This window comes from Brienomyrus brachyistius, chromosome 2 (genome assembly GCF_023856365.1).
Source record: "Brienomyrus brachyistius isolate T26 chromosome 2, BBRACH_0.4, whole genome shotgun sequence".
In the NCBI taxonomy this organism is placed as follows: Eukaryota; Metazoa; Chordata; class Actinopteri; order Osteoglossiformes; family Mormyridae; genus Brienomyrus; species Brienomyrus brachyistius.
The window spans coordinates 32,960,905-32,983,759 of record NC_064534.1 but is presented as its reverse complement, the minus strand read 5'-3'; the positions used below and the strand labels follow the sequence as shown (position 1 = coordinate 32,983,759).

The 22,855-nt window shown below is 41.1% G+C and overlaps 1 protein-coding gene across 1 annotated transcript; it reads left to right on the top strand.

Annotated features, from left to right (window-relative positions):
* Nucleotides 1-3,568: 3,568 nt before the first annotated feature.
* LOC125709962 (trimeric intracellular cation channel type B-like) lies at nucleotides 3,569-17,891 on the top strand. Its single transcript, XM_048979060.1, has 6 exons — nucleotides 3,569-3,916; nucleotides 7,640-7,796; nucleotides 12,002-12,186; nucleotides 12,574-12,661; nucleotides 14,498-14,615; nucleotides 16,532-17,891. The coding sequence occupies exons 1-6, from the start codon at nucleotides 3,784-3,786 to the stop codon at nucleotides 16,826-16,828; spliced, it is 978 nt and encodes a 325-aa protein (XP_048835017.1). The 5' UTR covers nucleotides 3,569-3,783; the 3' UTR covers nucleotides 16,829-17,891.
* The last annotated feature ends 4,964 nt before the right edge of the window (nucleotides 17,892-22,855 follow it).

Below are 22,855 nucleotides of genomic sequence, written 5' to 3'. Positions count from 1 at the left end.
CACAGATATCAATTTCACAGTGTGAATCACTAATACGAATATCATCCTTATCAAAGACTAAATCCCATTGCAGATTTTCACCTTTTATTATAATAACTGCTTAGATGTAGGACTTCTTAAAACTTTTACGAGGCTTTTACGAGGTTTTTCTTTAACGCTTCCTAAATGTTTCTCATTAGGTCGCTGAGCTTTGGCGTCTGTTTAAAATGAGTCGGCAGAAATCCCTGCGGATTACTACTCACCGATGGGTTTGTCCAGCCTCATGAGTCTGAGGTAAGGCTGAACCGCTGACGGGGCGGAGTTCACAATCCCTGCTGCAGACAGACTAAACCGCCTTCTGTCGCCGGACCCTGACCACAGCCCGACTGGCTGTGCCGGCCATGTCCGTTGCCGGTGGCAGGCCACCCGGGACCAAGGTATCTCCTGAAGACTTGTGACTGCAGATCCTGCCCCCACTGTCTGGAGGCAGCGCTGAGCTGAGAACGGATGGAAACAGGCTCCCTGAGGAAGCTGCCCTCGAGGGATGAGGAAGTGCCGTGATGCGGATCTAAGGATGAGCATGGTGTCTGCTCCGATCACATGGTGCTCCTTTCCAAGGCCTGTTACACATGGAATGAGAAGAGAGCTGAGGTCCATCAAATGCTCTCTCCTCACCTCCTTTGCAAATGCATGAAAACAGCAAAGCAGTCATGCCAGGAAGGGGTTAAGTGAGCCATGATGACATGGCTGCAGATGGGGACAATCCAACCCTAAAGTACCAGTGGTATTATACAGGGCACATGGTTAGCACTGCTGCCTCACACATCTGAGAGCAGGGTTTGAGCCTCTGCCACGTCTCCATGTGAGTTTACATGTTCTTCCAGTGTCATTGTGGAATTTCCTCTGGATACTCTGATTTCCCCCACAGTCCAACAACATGCTGAGGCTGATTGGAGTTACTAAATTGCCCATAGGTGTGTGTATGTTTGTAAATGGTGTGTGAGTGAGCCCTGCGAAGGGCTGGCGCCCCATCCTGGGATGTTCCCTGCCTTGTGTCTGGAGCCTCTGGAATAGGCTCTGGCCTCTCTGCGAGTCCGAATAGGATAAGTGGTTTCAGAAATGGACAGATGAATGGAAGGATAAATGATCACCCTTTTATCACAAGAAAGGATAAGAGTTCAATTGTTTAAGTAATATAAATGCTAAGCACGTCACATGACCAGTATCCTGAATGGCGTGTTGGCAGAATCATGTTCCCAGAATGTAAACATGAGCTTTGTACATTTAAAGGCTACACAATGTATTTTGACATAAAGAAATGTTTTCTTATATGGTCAACTTTAAAACACAACCTGTCAGACAACTGACAAGGATTATGGTGAAAGCTATGGCAGAGTGAATAGGGCAACATGATTTATTCAAAATAGACTGAGACACTGCTACGGACAACAGGTGTAGGTGCTTTTGTTTACAGCCCAGACCACTCTGGCAGTGCTCCTGTTACTGTATCCTAGCGACAGATATTCAGCTCAGTTACGGAAGCAGTTTAAGACGGAAAATAACCTCATGATTAAGAAGTTAACCCAATTCCAGAGTCATACAAGGGATCCTGCTAGCTCATGCTTCTGCATTAATCTGGATCAGTTATATAATATTGTAAATTCTAGTGTTTATCCATCCATCTTTATGATTACCCGCGTCATCAATAAATATCAGCAAAGCAAGTATTCAGCGTTTAGGTAACCTACGATATGCAGCGCCAGCATTATAATAAAGCTGCCTATTTTAGCTAGGCAAGAAGATAGGAGCGCCCGCCTTACTAATAACGAAGCGGGTAGGCGATATATGTAAGAGATCTTAAAATTAAGACACGTGCGTAAGAATGTGCTTCTTTTGTTTCTGAACGTAAACATACAAGGTTTTAAAAATGAAAGTGATGCTGTCATGAAGATTTAACGAAGAACTTTCCCCCGAATTTACAGTTCATAAAACTACAATTAATCGGTTAATTGACGGCCGCAATCGAGGCAGGGTCTGTTCGCTATCTAATACCGCTATATTTAGTTACTAGAATAGATTATACTTAATTAACATCAGTTTGAAAAAACCAGGCGATCTACCTTAGGACATGTGTGTCGTTTTAAGATTCCCTCTAGAAACAAGGCAAATAACATTGGTTCTGCCTGTACGTAAGTCGTCGTATGTATTTAAAAAAATAAATTCCTTCCATCCATCCATCCATCCATCCATCCATCCATCCATCCATCCATCCATCCATCCATCCATCCATCCAATTATCGTCTTAAAAAGCATGGCAAAATAATTAAATAACTAGTGCAAGTTTAAAACGCACGATTTAACTTAAAAAAATAATGACGTTATGGAGGCAGTCATGCATAGTGTGAATTACATTTCCTTTTCAAAAATGTTAGTATTCTGGAAATTAATAAATTAAAATATTACACCCTTTGTTTAAATCTTATTTAATAAAAATGCTTTGAGCAAAAACTAAACAGTTTAGGAAGGTTGAATAATTTTATGGATCTCATAAAAACATCTACATCATTTTGTTTAAAACGTCTATTCCGTGTGCAGCCGATTAATGTGTTTAGTGTGTGTCTGCTCCGTGATGGTCTGGGATCCCATTCCGTGTGTACCCTATCCAGTGCCCTGTGCATCACTGGACATGCTCCAGGATCAACGAGAACATGCACTGGATAATTGACTATGTAAAACAGATAGAAACACAGTTTAAGGTATAAGGGCATATGCAATATAATAGCGATAGTTATTTCACCGAACACAACAACCTTGTGGTCTGGAAGATGTGTAGGTGTAATTTACTGGGAATAAATGTCATGACAGTGAATTATTCAAGTTTCAGGTGTTTATTGGCGCATGTTCGGAGGAACAGAGTGAATTTCTAGTGCTAAGCCAGAAGCGCTGGAGGGGCATGGAGACCCTGGCGTACTGAAAGAGGGGCCCTGCTTTGTCTAGCTACGCCTCAGACCGCAGAGTGGACAGGCGAATAGGCGGACAACAGGACAAAAACAGAGCAAAACAGTTCTGCAATAAGAGACGAGACTGCTCGACAAAAGACAACATAGGAAGTGGAACGATAAGCGTGCAATAAGGTGCAATAAGGTGGTGCATCAAGGATGGATATGCAAACATCCACTGAGTAATCCTACTAATGACATAATATTTACAGTAGTATGCAATACAATACAATTCAAATACAATATGGGCAGCAGATACGAGGCACAGAACACATTGATGCTGATTATTATGACGAGGATAGAAACTCCATTTCACTTTAAAGCCTGTAGAGTGTAGCCTATTTACTTATTTACTCATTTAAACATGAGGAAGCAATTGCTTTGATAATTTTTGTAACTCGAGATATCTAAAATCGAAACTGGGAAGAAAATGGGGAGAGTCTCAGGGAAGGATACTGTTTTATCCTCGTTCTGGAAAATATTGTAATGCTATAAATTAGAGTTCACCATCGATGGAGGCGCAACAGTGGCGCCTTGAAGCAGGAAACATCCGAGCGCTTCGGATACTTGACAGCACCACGTGACCTGTCACGCAGCTCTGTACACAAAGCTTATTCTCGCGGAAGCTACAAAGGGGTTACGCGGTGTAAGCGGGGGGGAGGCTACTAACTATCCGCTAAGTATCCGGTTACTGCGGGGTAAACTTCTGTCTAGGAGTACCCAGCAGCTGCACGTACACTTGCGGCTTATTTGAAGTTTCAGCATCAGGCTTTCACCAGCTGACTGTCTGACAAAATAATGAACGATGAATCTCCTCAGTTTACTAGATCTTACTTACCTGAACGAGCTTGCCCTTGGCATGTCAAAACTTTCCATGTTTCCGCTTTTTGACACGGCTCACTATGTGGTTTCTACGATGGCACTGAAGGAGCAGCCAGGTAAGAGTGCTGATTAGCAACTATTAGTAGTTCAACTAGCAACTAGTTGAATGTACCATATGTGGGACGGATTAAATGTCTCAAAGTTGTTTGGAAATGCAGTGCAGAGTTGCCTCGCAGCGTGGCAAGGTAACGTACGTGCACTTCCGTATATTCGTTCAAGTGATGCTTCTTCCGTTAAAAGTAAAGACTCTGTAAGCTTATAGTTTCTACATTGTTTCTTGTCTTATCTGACAGGCACGGATTAAAGTTGTCCGTTTCTCTGAAGAGCGATGCCAGGCTTTCCTTTACTTTAAAAGGTTGCACAATATTCAGATTGATTGTTTTCCCCCCAAGCAATCCGTTCAAAGTTCGAGTTTCCAACTCTGATAGCTAATGAATGGGTTGAATGGTGATAATCATTAGTCTCCCTTACATGATTAGTGTAGTGAATTTTGCATTTTATGTAGATTACTGCATTCAGCGCTGTCATTTGAATTTGAATAGGGAGTCGTGTCGTACATAATGCAGATGAGATTCTACAAGCAAAACTAATGTATTATATGATATTAAAGCAAATAAATCCTAATTTTTAATGAGGGCAGTTCAGGAGCTATAACCAAATTTTTCTTATTGGACTTTGTGTTTATGTAGTCATATTTAACTGACGAATTTAATTTATGGCATCTTATTGTGTGTTCTAATACAAATTCATTTAAAAAGATGGATTTGAAGAGCTTTTACTTAAACATTAATCAAACGTATGCAGTAAAACAAAAAAATGTAGCCACATTACATGAACTTTCTGCAATCAGTTTTATGCACTGGATTGTTGACGCGTATAATATCCTTCCTGTCTTTGGCGGCAAAGTCGTGTTGCTATTTTGATTGTTGTGGTGACAGGTGGGCTTGTACTGGAGAGAGAGGTCCCCTATTGTTATACTTGTGCTGTAACTTGGAGTGTAAGCAGTCTATTTTAATAGGACCGAAATAGTTTACCTTGTTTGGCTTATCTGCTATTATAGTCAGTTGCCTGCTGTTCTTTTTGTGTTTTTGAGAGAATTAGTCCTGTAATTCCCTCAACACTTGCAGTTGCTTTGAATGATGATTGGAATAATAATGATTAATGGTGAGCAGTCCTTATAACAACCCTTTACATTTTTGCAGGGTTTAGCTTGACCTATACATTTGGAAGTATACGTTTCTATTGGCACTGTCAAGGATATTTATTAAACAATTAAATTATCATGGGATATGATCATGATGAAAACGATTTTAAAATTGACGTGGTAGGAAGCAACTGTAACCTCGTAGCTTCAGGGCTATGTGTGGTATGTCCACGTTCTTCTCATTTTGCATGGATTTTCTCTGCGTACTACAGTTCCCTGCCTCAGTCCAAAGACATGCAGTTAAGAGAAATGGTGCCTCGAAATTGCCCATAGTTCAGCTGGCCTTTTAATTGTATGATCTGATATCTACTTCTTGCCGGAATGGTATTTACACAACGAATACATCGTTTTTGCAGTTTGTTTTAGTTTTTTTTTTTCATTGTGAAACAGACAACTTGTGCATTTTTTTAAAATTACAAATAATGTTTGCCATTAAATTATTTGTTTTACAGTGTGAACGGTTAAACAGAAATGTCATTTCTGAAAGAAGCTTAATGTGCAAAAGCAAAATGAGAAACTGCTATGGATCCTAAGATAAGCAGCCATTTGGCATAAAGAGGCTTTGAGCAAAGGGAAGGAACATTCTGCAGGCGAGCAAAGGGCCCCCCAGCCCTGCTTAGAGGGAATAATAGTTTCTGTCTCATTGAGTTTACTTTAACATGCGGAATTATGTGGTGCGTCTTGGTCCTGAAACACAGTGCATCCCTTGAAAGGAGTCAGAGAGGACCCACGAGGGGGGTTGTAGAGATCTGGGCTTTTTCATTCAGGGAAATGTTAATGTTGCAGTGGGTAGGGATGGAATCTAAGCTCTGTGCTGTCGATGTTTGCCCAAATTTTCTTTCAGGGCTTGGGAAAGAATTTAAAGTGACTCAGCATCACTTCCTCTCCTATTAAGGAATGAGGATTTGGCTGAAAGAGATCTGTAGGGAAGTCAGTCTTTTAAAGCAGTTTTTATTCTATATATAAAACCACAAGACGGCTAAAACCACAAGACTCACGGTGGAAGGAAGATGAAGGAACCATAATGCTAAGCTTTTGCTTGGGGTGATTATATGAAACGTTTTATTCTAATTTTTCAGATGTACCTGTTCTCCTCAACCTAACTGTTGATCATTGTGAATGTATTATTTCTGCTGAATTGTCATTTGCACAAGCTCCCACTTTTGGTTGTGGCCTTAATATCACAACATCATTACTATATTGGACTAGTAAGTTTCACCCTCAGCTTATTTTCACACAGGAAATTCCTGTTCAGAACTCTTTTTAAACTCTATACTGGCCTTTTTTCTCGTCAGGGTTGACATGTTTTGCATTTTGTTGCAATTACTGTATAAAATAAAGCATGCTAATAAGTCTTAATACACACACACACACGTTTTCATATCTTTACTGTTGGGAGTCTCGATTTGTTTCTGTAGGCATAACCCAACCCCCAAATATAATAACCTTACCCCCTACCCAGCCCTAACGTTAACCATAAGTAACCAAAGACTTTGGGCATTTTTAGTTTTTTATTGTATTCAGAGATTTTTATAAAATGAATTCTTTTTGAGTTACTTTTGTCCCCATAATGTAATATATCTGTGATCTTGCATGCATACACACAAGTAAGACTTGGGACTGTGGGTGGAAACCAGATTACCAGGTAAAAACTGAAGTAAACACAGAGAGCCTGTAACCACCACCTGTACACATGCAAACAGAATCCGGACTGTAATGAATCCCACATCCATGTGGGTGTGGAAGCACAATGAGTAACTGCCCAGTTACTGCGCCACCCTCCATTGAAATCGTGTAAAATTGTAATACGTTATCATGAGTATTCTGGTTACAATGTCTCCAACTTTGCAGGATCATCATTAAAAGTATCATTTAGAATACATCACGTCAAGGTCGGAGTAAATACTTTGCAAGGTATATTTTTTATACTAGTCAGTTTTATACTATACAGTTTCACAAAGTGCCGTTTTGCTGCCAACTTATTGTGGTATCAGTTTAGTAACAGGAAAAATTCACTTGTCAGTCAAGAGTGTAAAATACAGCAGCAATATGACGTATATGTACACTGTAGCAATTCATCTCAGTGCAATACTCTTTAAGACTGCAGTAACCATTCAGACTATCTTAATTATAATACTTACTCCTGACTGCTTTGATGCAGTAAACGTTAGACACGTGTGCGTGTACTGCGGTCTGATGTGATCTATACACTCAGAAGACGCCGTGCGAAGCGTGGAGGCTGAGGCAGTGTCTCGGATTGGCGGCCCAGTTGACGATGATTTTCTCTGGGCGCTCTATGTTTCTATATGTAGCCTTCAGACCAAGCACAGGTGTACCTGCACAGCGCCATCTAGTGGTGGCACTGCTGCGTGTGCCCGTGCACTCTTACGTGGCACCTGCAGTGCATGATCCCCCAGAGGATAATTCTGCCTATAGCATGGCCAGTGAAAGAGACAAAAAGCCTTCTCTGTCTGTCCATTTGATTTATGTGTCTAATAAAATGTACACACAGCAGTGTGTGAGTCATCCCTTAAATAGCTCTTTGCCTTTAAAAGCTTCTTCCCTTTGGTCACAGGAGCTGTGGATGTGGCCCGGAGGAGCCCTTTTGCCTGCTGGTTCAGCGCCATGCTGCATTGCTTCGGTGGGGCGGTCCTCTCGGGGCTGATGCTGGCCCAGCCATCCGTGGCTCCCCTCTCCAACACGGGCAGTGTGCTTCTGGCCTCCGTCGTCTGGTGAGCATATTGCCGTGCATCCTGGGCCTGTGCAGTATGGAGAGCGTGTGACAGGAGTGGATAGCAGTCACTGACAGCTTGTGCAAGGAGTATGGAACTATGAGTGTTCTGTGGCGTGAGTAAGTTCTGAGAGAAAGGCCACGTGTGAAGTGGGCTGGGGAATGTGCCAGCTCAGATCAGAGCAAAGCAGCAAACCCTTAAGCTGTAAACAGTCAATGGTCATGGTAAAAGGAAGCATTTTCACCAGTAGTTTTGGTTGTAAATGTCAATGTGTTGTGAATTCGAAGCGATCATACGGTTGTGATGGAATAAAAATGTGAAACCTTTAGAATTATCATAATGAATTCGTGCATGAATGATTTTTAAAATACTATTTTGATAATAGAGCATAACAAACACATATTTTACATTGCTTTATCTTTATCTTTATTATATGAATACCTAAAAGATTTAGTGTAATTTACTAGGGAAAAGTATGTGAATCCTAATATTTATTAGCAGTCACCTCAGCAGATATTGCTTTCTGCAGCAGCTTCTCAGACCTTCACACTTTGACCTGTTCCTCAAAGCAAAACTGTAGGACAGATAATCAATGGCGGGCAGCGTGTGGCGCAGTGGGACAGGGCTCTGTCCCTGTGATCGGAAGGCTGCAGGTTCAGATCCCGTCCTTGGAAGAATAGCTATGTGTCCAGTGGGTCACTGAGCGTGCTTACTCCCCGAAATGCTCCGGGTGCACTGGATTAATGGCCTGACTGTGCACTCAGAGCCCAAGCTTTGCTCTCAACTTTATGTTTGTGTGTCTGTCTCTCAAGTGAGAGCAAGAGGGGTCATTTTAATACAATTTCAATACATTTAAAAGTTTTTTTTTTAAAATAAAGAAAAAATAAAGCATTTTAATAACTTATAAAAGCTTGTTTGAAACTTGCGGAAATTGGAGAGCTATAGAGCTTTCCGTTTTCTTTCTGTGTTCTTAACACGGAGTTGAAATAGTAACAATTAGCGCCATGTTGATTAAAACATGAGAGGGGAAAAAATGGCAGAAGGGTGACAAGAAAACCAAGCAGACAGTTAACAGCAAAACCAGTCCGAGGTGTGACAGTCTCACATGGGAGGGTGGTTATGCGCATTGTGAAGTATGTAAAAATAAACTGGCACGGCACAACTTCACAAAGAGCGTTTGTAATGGAAACGCCCCAGTGCAGCATGAGGTAACTTATGTTAGCTTGCTAGTTTGAAACAAATATAAGTAATGGTTATATTCCTCGCAAAGTAGTGTACCTTCAGTGTCCTCAGACTGGGAAGTATTTTAGTGCAGACAGGGCGATCACAATCAGATACCCAATCAGGAAAAGTTAATCCAGCCCTTCACCTAGTTTAACTGCATTGTGATTGTGTGTCACATGCTGTATTCAGCTGCGTGCTTGTTTGACATGTATTACAAAGATTTTCAATTTATAAATATTCAAATACATCTCTGCTTTCACTGTTGAGTACATGGGTACACTTTCGAGTACGGAAGTGCACTTTCGCATTCCCGAGTATTCGCTCCCATCTCTACCTCAAACACAGCTTTTTAACAATACAGACAAATCAAATGTATTTAGCAAGACAATAAAGTGTATTTAACAATACACTTGGGTCTCTTAATATTTATCTTTTTAGATACCAGACACTTTTTTTGATATCAAGATGAAGACATAAAAAAAAAATTCAGAATAATTTAATTATTTTTGTAATGACATCACACTTGTATTGCATAAGAATGTCCTTATCTGTGCTGTAGTAGCTAACCTTTATTAGACTAGGACTCAATAGTCTTGTTGTCATATGTATGGAAAACAGTGAAGTTCTTCCTTGTATGTTACCCCTTCAAACACCATGCTTATTTCCAGCTACAAGCATATTTGACTGCAGGAAGGGGGCCTAACTCAAGATCATCTCAAAATGTTGACATCCCTTCATTGTAATAAAGACTTTTTATAATTTGGGACAAGACCCATGATGTAAAACTTGGAAGTAGTTGTTCGTGAAAAGGTGCTGTTTTTGTGCAATTTATGCTGTTCATTGCAGAGTCTGTTGAATTATTTGGCATCTTTCATCAAACCACGTTTTGCTCTTAAATTAAATTCAGACAATTCCATAGAATAATCGAAAATTCTGAGAGATAAATTGAGTGTCATATTATTCCATCGTTGCAGCTTGTTACTACAGTCTCTGTTTGTATACATTTTTGGGATGTCTTCCTTGAATGGCCTGCTTCACATCCCAACACACAATTTCAGTGAGACAGGCCAGGACTCTGACTCGGCCATTCTAAAACACAGAGTTTATTTTGTTTGAGCCACTCTGCTGTTGATTTACTGCTGTGTTTTGGATTATTGTTTGGATTATTGTCGTGTTGCTTGGCCCAGCTTTTCTTTTGGAGTTTTAGAGTACAGACAGAAACTTTGACATTTGCTGTAGAATTTCACAATAAAACATATGATTCAATATTTGCAAACCATTCAGTCAGTCAGTCAGTCAGGCAGCAAAGCAGAGCCCCAAGCCAATATACTCCCTCCTACTGGCTTCACAACAGGGATGATATTTTAGTGTTGGTATGCCGTGTTTTGTTTTCTTCAAACATATTGCTGTGTACATTTAGTCTAGAAAGTTCATCTGTCCAAAGGACATCGGTCCAGTAGTGCTGTGCAACATCTAGGTGGATTTGAGCAAACGAGATGGGCAGCCGTGCATTTTCGTCTCTTGGACAGCAGTGGTTTCCTCTGTGGGAACCATCACTCGTGTGTTTCTTATATAGACTCATGAACAGAGATATTATCAAGTGCAAGACGTGCCTGCAGATCCTTAACTGTCACCCTGAGGTTCTTTGTTACTTTATTTGAAGATCTTTCAACATACCCGTGCATCGATATTTGCGCCACGCCCACTCCGAGGGAGAGCACAACAGCGACAGTGCTGAGTTTCAAGCATTTGTAAAGCGTCGGCCTGACTGTGGACTGATGGAGGACCAACTCTTCAGAAATAGTTTAGTTATTGTTTCTAGTCCAATGAGCGTCAGTAACTTTTCTGCTGAGGTTCTCTGAAGTCTTCTTTGATTCGGCCAGGCTGCACTTTACAACCGCTAACTAAAACTGTGATTTTGTTTTTAACACGGCAGGGCAAGTCATACCCATACCTGAATTCTTTGGAAGATCTGACTCCCAATTACCGTCCTTTCACTCGGCCAATCCCAGAGGTTCACGTGCTGCTTTTCCTGTTAGCGACCATGAGTGTTTTATACGGATTTGTTCAGTAATGATATGGCAATGAGAAATGTGTGAGTTGTTTGTTAAATAAGTCAGTTTATTATTTATTACCTTTAGATTTCAAAGGGTTCACACTTGTTCACTGATGTACCGTCAGTGTGGTAGCACCCTCTAGTGGAGCCGAAGTAAAGCTGTCTACACTCGATTATTTTTTTTTGAGTGACAATGTATCTTAGGCTCATCTTGGTGATCTGCAGTGGGAACGATTACTTTGTCAGTGCCTGCTGTGCCCAATTGGATTATTTTATTCTACATACACTATATTAAAGGTTGTTGAAGTTATTTCAGTGGAATAGAAATTAGCTAAATCATGCCAAGTTATTATTGTACTACAGTAATTTTCCTAAAAGTTGCTGGGAAAAAGGGGTTTATCTAAGGATGTTGCTGTGTGGTGCTGAATGCAGCACAGTGTATAAGTAATCAGCATCCGCCAGCTCTTTGTGCGTGTGTTCTTCGTCATATTAGTGGAAATGAATTTCCCCTCGTTCATATGAGCAAATCTGTGGGAGTTGCACTGTGATTTAAGGTGAGTACGGCACAGGGCCCAGTGGCGTGGCCCATCTCAATCGGAACCTCACTGTTTCTATGAAGTGATGGATAGCGGTATTCTATTATCTCCTTTGCCGTCCATCCCTCAGTACCCCATGTACAGTAAAGGTGTCTGCTCATTCTTATGGAACATCCTAGAATATTCATGAGATCATCATATGGTTTGAGCTGAATCTGGCCTAGATTTTCAATGGCAGCTCAATTTCTGAATATAGTGAAACTACTTTCCTGAAATTGGTGTCTAACAGATAGTCACACAAGTCAGTAAATGAAGCCGATTGGTGAATAAATGATATTGCATTTTCTAGTCAGTTTATAATCCATGTCTCCGTGCTGCATCTTTCTTAGGTACTTGGTCTTCTACTGCCCAGCGGACTTTGTATACCGCTGTTCTGCTTTCCTGCCGATGCGGCTGGTGCTGTCCGGAATGAAGGAGGTGTCCCGCACCTGGAAGGTCCTGGGAGGAGTCACGCAGGCTCGAAAGCAGTACAGCGATGCCCTGCTGGTGATGATAGCTGTTGGCTGGGCCAGAGGTAATCTGCCCAGAGGATGATTTTGAATAATGAGCACTGCATGGAGCCTCTGAATAGCTTTACTTTTGCTATTGTTTACCAGCTCTCACCTCGGTAAGGTTTATTGAGACAGAATATATGATTCTCTAATGATTTAAAATATTGTCAATGCATAATGCATTTCCTATTTTTCTTTTCAAAGCTGACGCATCCCATTTCAAAATGTTGTATGTATTATGTTGCCTGCCTGGTATAATTAATGTTTTCATTCCATTTAATCCGTGCTTAGTAACAGGTCGGAATCAACAAAAAATGGAAATTCACTCATTTTAATTAGCATGTGTATTATAAAAAAGTGAATGTGATGGTGTGAAAGGAAGAAGATAACATTTTCCTCTTTCTTCCCAGGTGCTGGGGGAGGCCTTATCAGTAACTTTGAGCAACTAGTTAGGGGAGTGTGGAAACCGGAAACCAATGAACTTCTGAAAATGTCATAGTGAGTTATCCTTTTTGGCCAGTAGGCTTTTACGATTTGAGCTCCCTGTGATTGCTTTGAAAACCGCACAGTCATGAGAAGTGTATGGTATGTTCTGGGTGCCTATGCATGTGAGTGATAAAATATGACCTGAATCTGACCATGGACTGGTAGAGGCACATGTCGATAGAAATCCCCTTGTATCCTTTCCAGTCTTATGAGCTTCTATTGTGACCTGCTGAAATCATTTTTGATTGGACCATATTTCACTTGAAAAGAATGTAGTTCAAAGAGCAGGGACCAAACTGGTTTGGTTTCATTTTATGCGGGTGGGCAGGTGTTACGATTGATTGTAACACTTGAGGTTCACAGACTTTTTCTTTGTCACATTGGTTGTGCGAATCATACAGTAAATTCAAGACATGGCTATTTAAAACATCATGTGCTTTTTGGGTTAATTTAGTTCATCTTCATTAACGTGAATTGTGGAATGATATTGCTGTACCACTGATGCCTCATCCACAGCGACAGGCACCAGATACATGGTCACAACACAGAATGCAATATTACACTTTTAGGTACAATCTAGAGTATGTGCTTGATTTTGAAAACCATCCATCCATCCATCCATCTTCCAAACCGCTTATCCTACTGGGTTGCGGGGGGTCCGGAGCCTATCCCGGAAGCAATGGGCACGAGGCAGGGAACAACCCAGGATGGGGGGCCAGCCCATCGCAGGGCACACTCACACACCATTCACTCTCACACGCACACCTATGGGCAATTTAGCAACTCCAATTAGCCTCAGCATGTTTTTGGACTGTGGGGGGAAACCGGAGTACCCGGAGGAAACCCCACGACGACATGGGGAGAACATGCAAACTCCGCACACATGTGACCCAGGCGGAGACTCGAAACCGGGTCCCAGAGGTGTGAGGCAAGAGTGCTAACCTTGAAATGTAAAGCAGTTATCTGCCATATAGACAACAGAATGATCTTCTTGTTGCACAGTACGTGTATGTCAGATATTCCAGGTGTTTTGACGCCTCTCAGCATTTAGGCGTAATATGTTCAGGAAAGGTGCTGTCCAAAAAAGTGACCCCTCTGGAATATTGCAGCGTTTGGCATCCAATTCTCGTTTCCATTCAAATAATAGATTAATGTGATCTAATGTAACAAATAACAGTGAAAATTTGCATTTCTAAATAAATGCAGCTTTCTGCACTTTTGTAGCCCCAGCTTCTGAGCTGGTTTTGTCCCCCATTAGCCAATGTAACTTTATATAAGCATTTCTTGTAACTGTCCATCTGTGTTGCATTGACGGGGTAGATTCTTGGCCTTCTCCTCCATACAGAACTGCTTCAAATGTGTGATGTTTGACAGCTTTCTTACGTGTAGAGCCCGCTTCGAGTCCCCTCACAATATTTGAGTTGGATTTAGATCTGTTTTGACTCGGCCATTTCAAAACTCTTCTTTTATGAGCTGTTCTGTTATGGATTTGCTTAAGTGTTTTGGTGGTTGTCCTGCTGCATGCTCCCATTTGGGTTCTGCTTCAGATTCCTGACAGATGGACTGGCATTCTGCTCAAGAATCCCCTGACACCTTGTGCAAAATGCATTTCTGTTGATTTCTGTTGATTTTTGTTGAATAAATAATTGCAAAATGCAGTTTTCCAGGTTTTTTTTTTTTTTTTTTTTTTTTTTTTTAAATAAAAGCTAGGCCACAATAATCTATTGACATCAATGCAATGAGGATCAGATGTGGGAATCTATATGTCCAACACTGTTAAAAAGGCCACTTCTTCTTGTACTAATTTTCTCATCCTACTGTCCGGTGTGTGTGTTGCTTATTTTCCAGCCCCACTAAAGTGACTCTGGTGGGGGCAGTCCTCTTCACACTGCAGCAGAGTCACCGCCTTCCGGTCAAGGAGCACCACCTGATATTTGCCTACACTGTTTTTCTTGTCGTCAACAAGGTGATATTGATTTTTCATGCACCCGATTTAAGAATAAAATATATTCTCAACCATACCACAGACTTATGAAGTTAAAGTCATACGTTTAGGATTTACTAAGTATTTTTTTTGAATAGTTTGGCTGGTTTCTTGCAAGAGGCATTCAAAGTCAGAGCTGTGGTTGTGTTTCTAGTGGGATCTAATTGTGATTCAGATTGAGGTCTGACTGTTTGCCCATCAGCAGTATGATCTGTTAATTCTCTGAACAACAAAAGCGTCCATTTACATTTCTGCTCAGATCTACAGTCAGATTTGTGTTCAGACTGAATTTATAATTTTTGAATACATATTGTAGGCCAGATTTTTTCAACACTTGTTCTTTCGCTTTGAGGTTCTGTCTTATTACCATTATAGCTGTGTTTTTGTAGTCGATATTGTTGTGATATAATTCTACATGTGTCATAACATGCAAGATCCGCATCTTGCCTAATTTCCGAAGTCCTGTTCATTTATTTATTTTTTTGCTATTATTGTTTACTGCATGTGGAGATTTCATATGTTTAATAGCAAATTTCAGAACCCTTTTGGAAAGCAGTCAGTCAAATTTAGATCTTTGATTTTTCATGCCCTCTCGTTCCTTTGGTTGTGTTTCTATTCATCAGTGACTTCAGCAGTGAGCATCCTGAACTATATCAAAAAGTCACTGAAAAAACACCAGTTTTAATAATGCATCTGTGACCGCATGTATTCAGATCGTAAATTCCCTGTATTTTCTGTTCTCCCGCCGGTTCTTTCCAATCCGGTAGCCATAGTAACCGAGCAGCGCCTGCCTGCTCTGAATGGGCTCCTGCATTGTGGAATCCGCCGTGTTTGCTTAGTCGCCCCTCTCTCTTTTCCCGGCATGGCCACGCCATCGTCCGTCACTCTCTGGCGTTCGGTGCACGGCCTCTCTTGCGGCAGACAGGTTTTGAAGAAGTAGGCGTCTCGGTGGACCGTTACTGGGGAACTATCCGCCTTCTCCAAAAAGAGGAAGTACACGACGGTCCCATTTAGACTTACTGTGTGGCCGTCTTGTTAACGTAGTCTGAGGCTGCCAGAGAGGCTTCCCTCATTATGGGAAGGTGGATGCATCTATGCTGTATGTCTTCCTTCCATTTCTTCATCTGTTTTCTATTTCATCGAACTCTGTTGGGAGTTGTGGTTGATTTTATGGATTACGTCAGTGATGACTGTTATGGGATTTATGTGTTATGTTCACTTTCTGCAGTACATGAGCGACAAAAGGTATCGGGGATAATTGTAGCTAATTACGGCAATGCTGCAGGCCAGCTTATATAACTGTGAGAGAACATGGCACGAGGCGCACAGCAAGGCCGCCAAACTTTGTGATCCAGGCTCTTACGAATGACATATTTAGGGTTTGTCACCTCTGGGACAGCGGGGCTGTGTTTCACCCCATATTGTGAGTGAGGCATCTCATAGAAAAAAGCGAACATAACCGCAGAGCTAATTGATCCATTTCCTTATTTAGTCCGACTGTGTGCAAAAGAATAGAATTAGTAATTTGTGTGTCACTGGACTCTGCCTGAAGGGACAAAGTGATCCGCATTAGCACATTGTTTTAGAAACATGTGCGGCTCTATGCGTGCCAGCGCAGCCTCATATATTCAGGGATGTACAGTACAGAACTCGGCTTGGTGCTGGATTTGCACGTTATTTCCATGTTCACATAGAAACAAACAAAGACATGTAGTTTACGTGTAATAAACTGCCTTTGGGACAAATAATACACAATTACCAACTATGATCTAGTGTTTACCGGGACTCTATACTGAATAAGAAGAGACAAATGGATTAAATTGTTATATAAAAAAGAAACAGACGAATAAGATGAGAGTTCCATGCTTGATTTCTGAAGTATTCCTGTCTCTCTTCAGGTCTGGATGATGCTAACCGGTTCTACCTCTTCACCCCTCGCACCCCTGGAGGGGGCGCTGTACCGCATCTTCTTTGCCTTGCAACCAGAGGAGCCTAGCTGTGTGACTCGGGTCTGCCCCCCTGTAATCAAACCTGGGACCCTCGCCCATCTCTCAGGGAAAAACTCCGACAGCAGCATCGCAAGCCACAATGGTGCAGCAGCCTGCGACGCACACAAAGGCACAAACCCCGCAGTGGGAACAGGCGGCAAGAGACCAGCGAAAAGCTCACGCACAGAGACCAGAAAGGACAAGTAGCTGGAAAGTATGTCCTCCTGCACGGAATATGCTTACCTTCAAAGGACACCAGTGGTGGTTTTCACACATTCCACATGGACAGTAATACAAAATATGCAAGAAGTGACTACAGAAATGTAACTAGATTGTGGTGTTTGGAAGTATGTACTTTTCATGTCTAGAACTACAATTCTCTTACATACCTTACACCTTACCTTAAATACTCTTACACCCTTACATACATACTAATTGGAATATCAATATCATCATTATTATAATCATAATAATAATTATTATTATTTATTATTAATACTTTCTGGCTTTCAACACATTTAATTTGTTGAACGTCAGTTGTGTTGTAAAATGCAAAACATGGATTTAAATGCATAACATTATGGATTTCATTTCATAACATTAATATGAAGTTAATGTTTACCAAAGTACTTGAGTTCACATCCAAGCCAGGCCATTGAGATTACAGAAGACCAGTGGAAAAAAACAGACCTTGCTTTCAAAGTACAGTTTGATATTCATGAACCAGCTTATGTCAGATGGGCCTTTAAATAAGATCAAAGGCAATCAAAGCATGTCTGTTAAGTGTCATTGATTAGATGATCTGTTGCACTGTCATATTTATTGGAAAGGAATGATTGCTTTCTCTCCACCATTAAAAAGATGTTTGCTAATGGGCCAAATGTACTTTCACATAGTATGGTTTACATATCATTTAAAATGAATAACATATATTAAGACTGAGGTGAACTTGCTGAGTTACATATGGTTTTTGTAGAGAATTCTGAAAATGTAATTTTTAAATTTAGTTTGGAAATTGTATCAGATGTGAAAATTGCAATGTATTTCACTTTGTAAAAGAATATTTTACCAGAGTAGAGTTTCTGAAGTACATACTTTATTTTTTAAATTATTGACACAAAATTAAATTTTACTGCACTGAGTGAACTGGTTATTTCCTTTGTGATTAAAACATTGGTGGCTGAATTTTTTTACTGTTTGTGATGAGAGATACACACTTATTTCGGATGTGTTGAGAAAATGTAATTAAACAATGACATATTGTGGGTGATGATCTGCCTACCTGCCACTGTTTGTGAAATTTTCCGTTCATCATTTATTAAAATACTAAGAGAACCTTTGTCATGAAACAATAGACTTTAAACAGCACGTTACCTTCTGACCTTATTTTGCTGTAAGAGAGGCCAAAACAGAGGGAAATTATGTTTAAAGTTTGATTATATTTTGTGAGAATTGGACTGTTTATAAACCCAATGTCCACTCAGATGGAAGATACATATGAACAATTTATATTATAGAAAAATAAGCCCTTGTCGTTAGGTAGAAATATATACATACAGATTGCTATGACATTTACATAATGTGACAAACTTTATAAACATTGTTAGTTCAAGTTGTACATGAATTATATCTTTTCATAACCATTTATTCAGTGCTCGGTAGTGGCCGAGTCTGGAGCCTATCCCAGAATGCACCTGGCCAAGGACACCCTGGCTGGGATGCCTGTACATCGCAGAGCAGACATCCACCCTCTGGGCAATTTAGAAACACCAATGTACCTAACTTTATGTTTTTGGACTATAGAAGGAAACCATAGTAACCTGCGGAATCCTTTGCAAGCATGGGGAGAACATGAGAACTTCATAGACACTTGGCTGGGTGCGTCATAGTCAGACACCTGGAGCTGAGAGGCTTTTGTGCCACCATAACTTATCCTTCTGGCTTAATATTCACAAATAAAGTCCTGCTGTAGCATAAAAGATGACAAAACCCCAGCACCCTTTTGCTTTTGTCCCTATTTTATTAATTTAGCAGAAACTCTCAACATAATGTATTCCAAATAGACAGCAGAAGTTTCCTTTTACTATATAATACTATTTTATTGCTTGTTGCACAGCTTCATAGGAATTTGTCTTTTCGCCTGCTCCATCATGCTCTACATAGCTCAGGTGTCACAGCACAGAGTGAACCATTGTACGGCACCCATGGAGATGGGGGGTTAAGGGCCTTACCCCCAGGGCCCATGGTACGTGTGACTGTTCTGTTGAGGCTGGGGCTCAAAGCAGCAACCTTCTGATCACAGACAGAGAGACTTAGCCCACTGATCCACTCAGCTTAACACAGTGTATTGACTAGTTCCTCCATTGTAGTGCAAAAATGGTGGAGTGCTACATAATCATTTTGGAGATAAGGTAAAGCCTGAAAAGGCATTTTTTTCATTTGTATCAGAATAAATAAGGATGGCGATTCAGCAGTTCTGACAGATGTTAGCAGCTCGTTGACCGCTCCTAATTTACTGCTGCAGGAGGCCGTTGTTAACCTTATACTCGTCAGCGCACTGAAAAAATTCATATGTAGAATCAATATTCTACACCAGTGGTTGTCAACAGGTCAATCTTTCCCAGTGGATCATGACACATTCTATCCTCCCAAACCTACAAATATACAACCCAGGGAGTCCCCCCCCCCCCCCCCCCCCCATGGCGTCTCGACTGCTTTTCCTTGTAAAAGTAGGTTGAAGATCGCTGGTACCACAGTGGTGGTAGTGGGCAGTGGATTTCAAGCTAAAAGCATTAGCATTTGGGTAATCTAGACGATTTTTGTAAATATAAAACATATGATCCCAAAGGTAACAAATCCTAGTGCCCCCCAGACCAAGTGATCTCCAGCCTACATTTAATGAATTAGCTGACACTATTTATAGAAAGTGACTTAACTTTGTGCCCAATTGTACAGCTGGATGTTTCACTAGTGTAGATCCAGTTAAGTAACTTCCTCCTGTCTGGCACAAGAGGGTCCCACCTGGGACTTTAGCCAACGTCATTTAGGTTGTAAGTACGTGCCGTTGACCGCTGCACTAACTTGTTAAGGAAGCCAAGTTACTGCAATGGACTGGCATAGTAATATTTGCTATACATGCCCTAAACAACTGCAGTAGCTTCAACCTACTGAGATATACCACTATAAGAATAGATGATGTATACTGTATATGGATTAGTATAATGTATATTGGGTGGTGTGGTGCCTTAATGGGTAGCGCTATTGCCTTATACCTCCACAGTTGGGTGCTCAAATCATAACTCTGGTTTCCTCTCAGAGTTCGGAGACATGCAACTAGGCTAATTAGTGCCTGTAAATTTATGATTGTGTGTGCGTGCCCTGTGATGGACTGGCATCGTGCCCTGTGATGGACTGGCATCCTGTCCAGGATATACCTTAGCCTTGTGCCCCATGCTGCCTGGGATAGACTCCAGGTTCCCCATCTGACCCTAAAGAGGACAACCGACTAGAAAATGGATGAATATAATATATATAGTTAGTAATAGCTGGCACTAGTTCCGATGTATTTAACTTTTGTTAAAATTTGGGAAAGCTCTATGCAATCCGTTAATGCTGCACGACCTGATTTCCAGGTACATTTAAACCTAACCCCCTAGAACTAATCTGCAACTAGCATAAAATGTCAAAAACTTCATGAATCAAGCCTGTCAAGGTGGCACCCAGCCATGGGGGGAACTCAAGCCCCAGTCTGGACATGCGCTCATGTTGAAGGCAGGTCATGTCAAGGTCATGTGACTAAATAGCCGGTACCTCCCTGCAAGGCTATAAGAAGGAGGGTTCTTTGTACAGTAACAGAACTATACCATCAAAACCAGAACAATTTCCTTATCTCGCAGCTCGGAAAACTGTGAAAGTCATTTCACATCATAGGGACTGAGATAAGAAATGCGAATCACAGGAAAACTGTGAGACTTTGCAGGTCTGATGCAAAGAGAGCTACATATTAAGTATGTCATGAAGTAAGATGGCTGTTGGTAGCTACTGGCAAAATACAGAATGAGCCTGCCACATGATGTGCATTTAGTTTAGATGAAGTCAACACTAAAGCATATACCAGTTGAAACACATGTAAGCTTGATTGTCACTACTAATTGTCCCTCTAATTCACAGACTACACCACTGGTGGAGACCCCCGTCTTGCTGAGAAAAGTGGTATCTTCCAGCAGATATTCCATGGAGTATGGCAACTGTGACTCCAATGAAACCTGAGGTCAATTATAATTCCTTTTTTGACTTAGCAGACTGTCAGTCTTCAGAGAAGCTGCTGCTGCTGCCTGCGATGGCTTTTGATAAATCTGTTATTTGATCATATCTGTGGGGAAATTCCATGGAGGAAACAGCCAAACCCCAATACCGTCTGCAGTTTGGTGTTCTGATTTCCACAGAAGCTCCTCATTATGAGTCTGTCATAAGGGAGCAGCTCGGTTTGAATTCAAGGGCATCCTGAAGTGCAGGAAGAACAGCAGTGATCTGGGTAGCCCAAGTAGAACTAATCTGCAGCTAGACCAATACAGCACAAAGGGTGTGGGAGACATAAAGTAACTAGTAAAGCTGCTACACTGGGGATTGAGCTCTCTTCATACACATCAGTACAACCCTGAGCTAACGGTGCTACAGGCATACAGACAGCACTGAAGGCCTGGAGACAGAGAAGGGGCAGGGTTAGAGGTACCAGAACCCTAGTTGGGTACATTATTCGCAAGCGTGAACTCAGTAGTTCAGCCGGAGAAAGATATGTGATGCAGTAAAATGATAGTTATGTGCAAGAAGCTGTCAAGTCTGAGATATTACTGAGAATTGGTGGAGGTAGGGATGTGCAGAAAGGGAGAGCCAGCGTGAAAAAACCAAGCAGTCTCCTGTATGAGTAAGACCTGGAGACAGCAGGCTTCCAAGATAGCTGCTCACCTTTTGATCCTTTGATATAAGGGTTCCCAGTCTTTTGATGTCCGTAAACCAGTTCATGTTGCATTGACTGCATAGGGCAAGGGGAGCCGGTGGTTTGACCTACTTTAAAAATTGTTTCATGCACATGCAATATGTTTATAATATAAATGAGCTGTTTTAGTGTCACAGTGACTGAAGGGGATGATTTCCATGCCTTGCACTGGAAAAGATCACTTATTTCCTAAAATCAAAAATGGAGAATTTCAGAGAAATATTGAGTCTCTTTTTAAAGTCTCTAGAGCATCATTGGAATATGGAGAAGGAGAGTGAAAGTTTATTTTAGGGTAAATACTTTGCGAAAGAAAATTATTTAAGTCTCATTTACAATACGGATTTATATTAAGAAAATGAATATCAATCTTTTATGAGGTTTGAATGGCTGCCATTGAATGAGATGTTTGCTAATAGGCAGATGTTTCTTCACAATCTTTTTGTTTCTTTTGTTGTTACTCTTCGTGCATTTAATTTAGCAATAAAAAACAATAAATATTGATTTTAAAAATAAGCTCTCCTGTGATAACAAACAGAGATGGGAAGTTCAGGTTCAGAAATGATAAATCCAGCCCAAGGTTTTGTTTCAACCAGCCACTTAAGCATAAAGAGTGACAGTCATAGAGACTCGTTGGTTGAAACAAAATCTTGGTCTGGATTTGTACTTTCTGGACCTGAACTTTCCACTTCTGCTAATAAAGATCGTCAGTTGTCTTCTTGAGGGTTTTTTCTGCCTCTGTGTTATGAATGTGTCGGAGAACTGCAAAATCTGTCAAACAAATGTTGCGAGGGAGTCCTGTTTGCTAATGATGTTCCAATCTTCATTCCTTGAGTGTGTAAGGACTCAACAAAACTCTACCCAGCTCAATGGCTTCAGGGCCTGCTTTGGTTAGTTGGCTGGTTTTTGCATTTCAGTTTACATTTTAGTCAAATGCTAGGTACTACTCGTGTTGGATTTGGCTGGGAAGAAAAAAATAAACTGATATTATTATAGATCAGTGACCAGAATTGTAGACAAAAGTCAGGAGGCTGCAGGAAGTGAGCTGTATTTGCATGAGGACTTTTGCACGAGCACCAATCACCAATCCCCATTTATACGAGTGAAAGAAAATTATAACTGCATAACAACCTGTAACAACTCTGTGAGAAGCCATTTTAAAGCAGTCGGCGGCTTGGGCATTGGAGGCTAGTTTCCTCACTCCCATAGGCACGGCCATCTTGTCCGGCATGCAGTGTTTT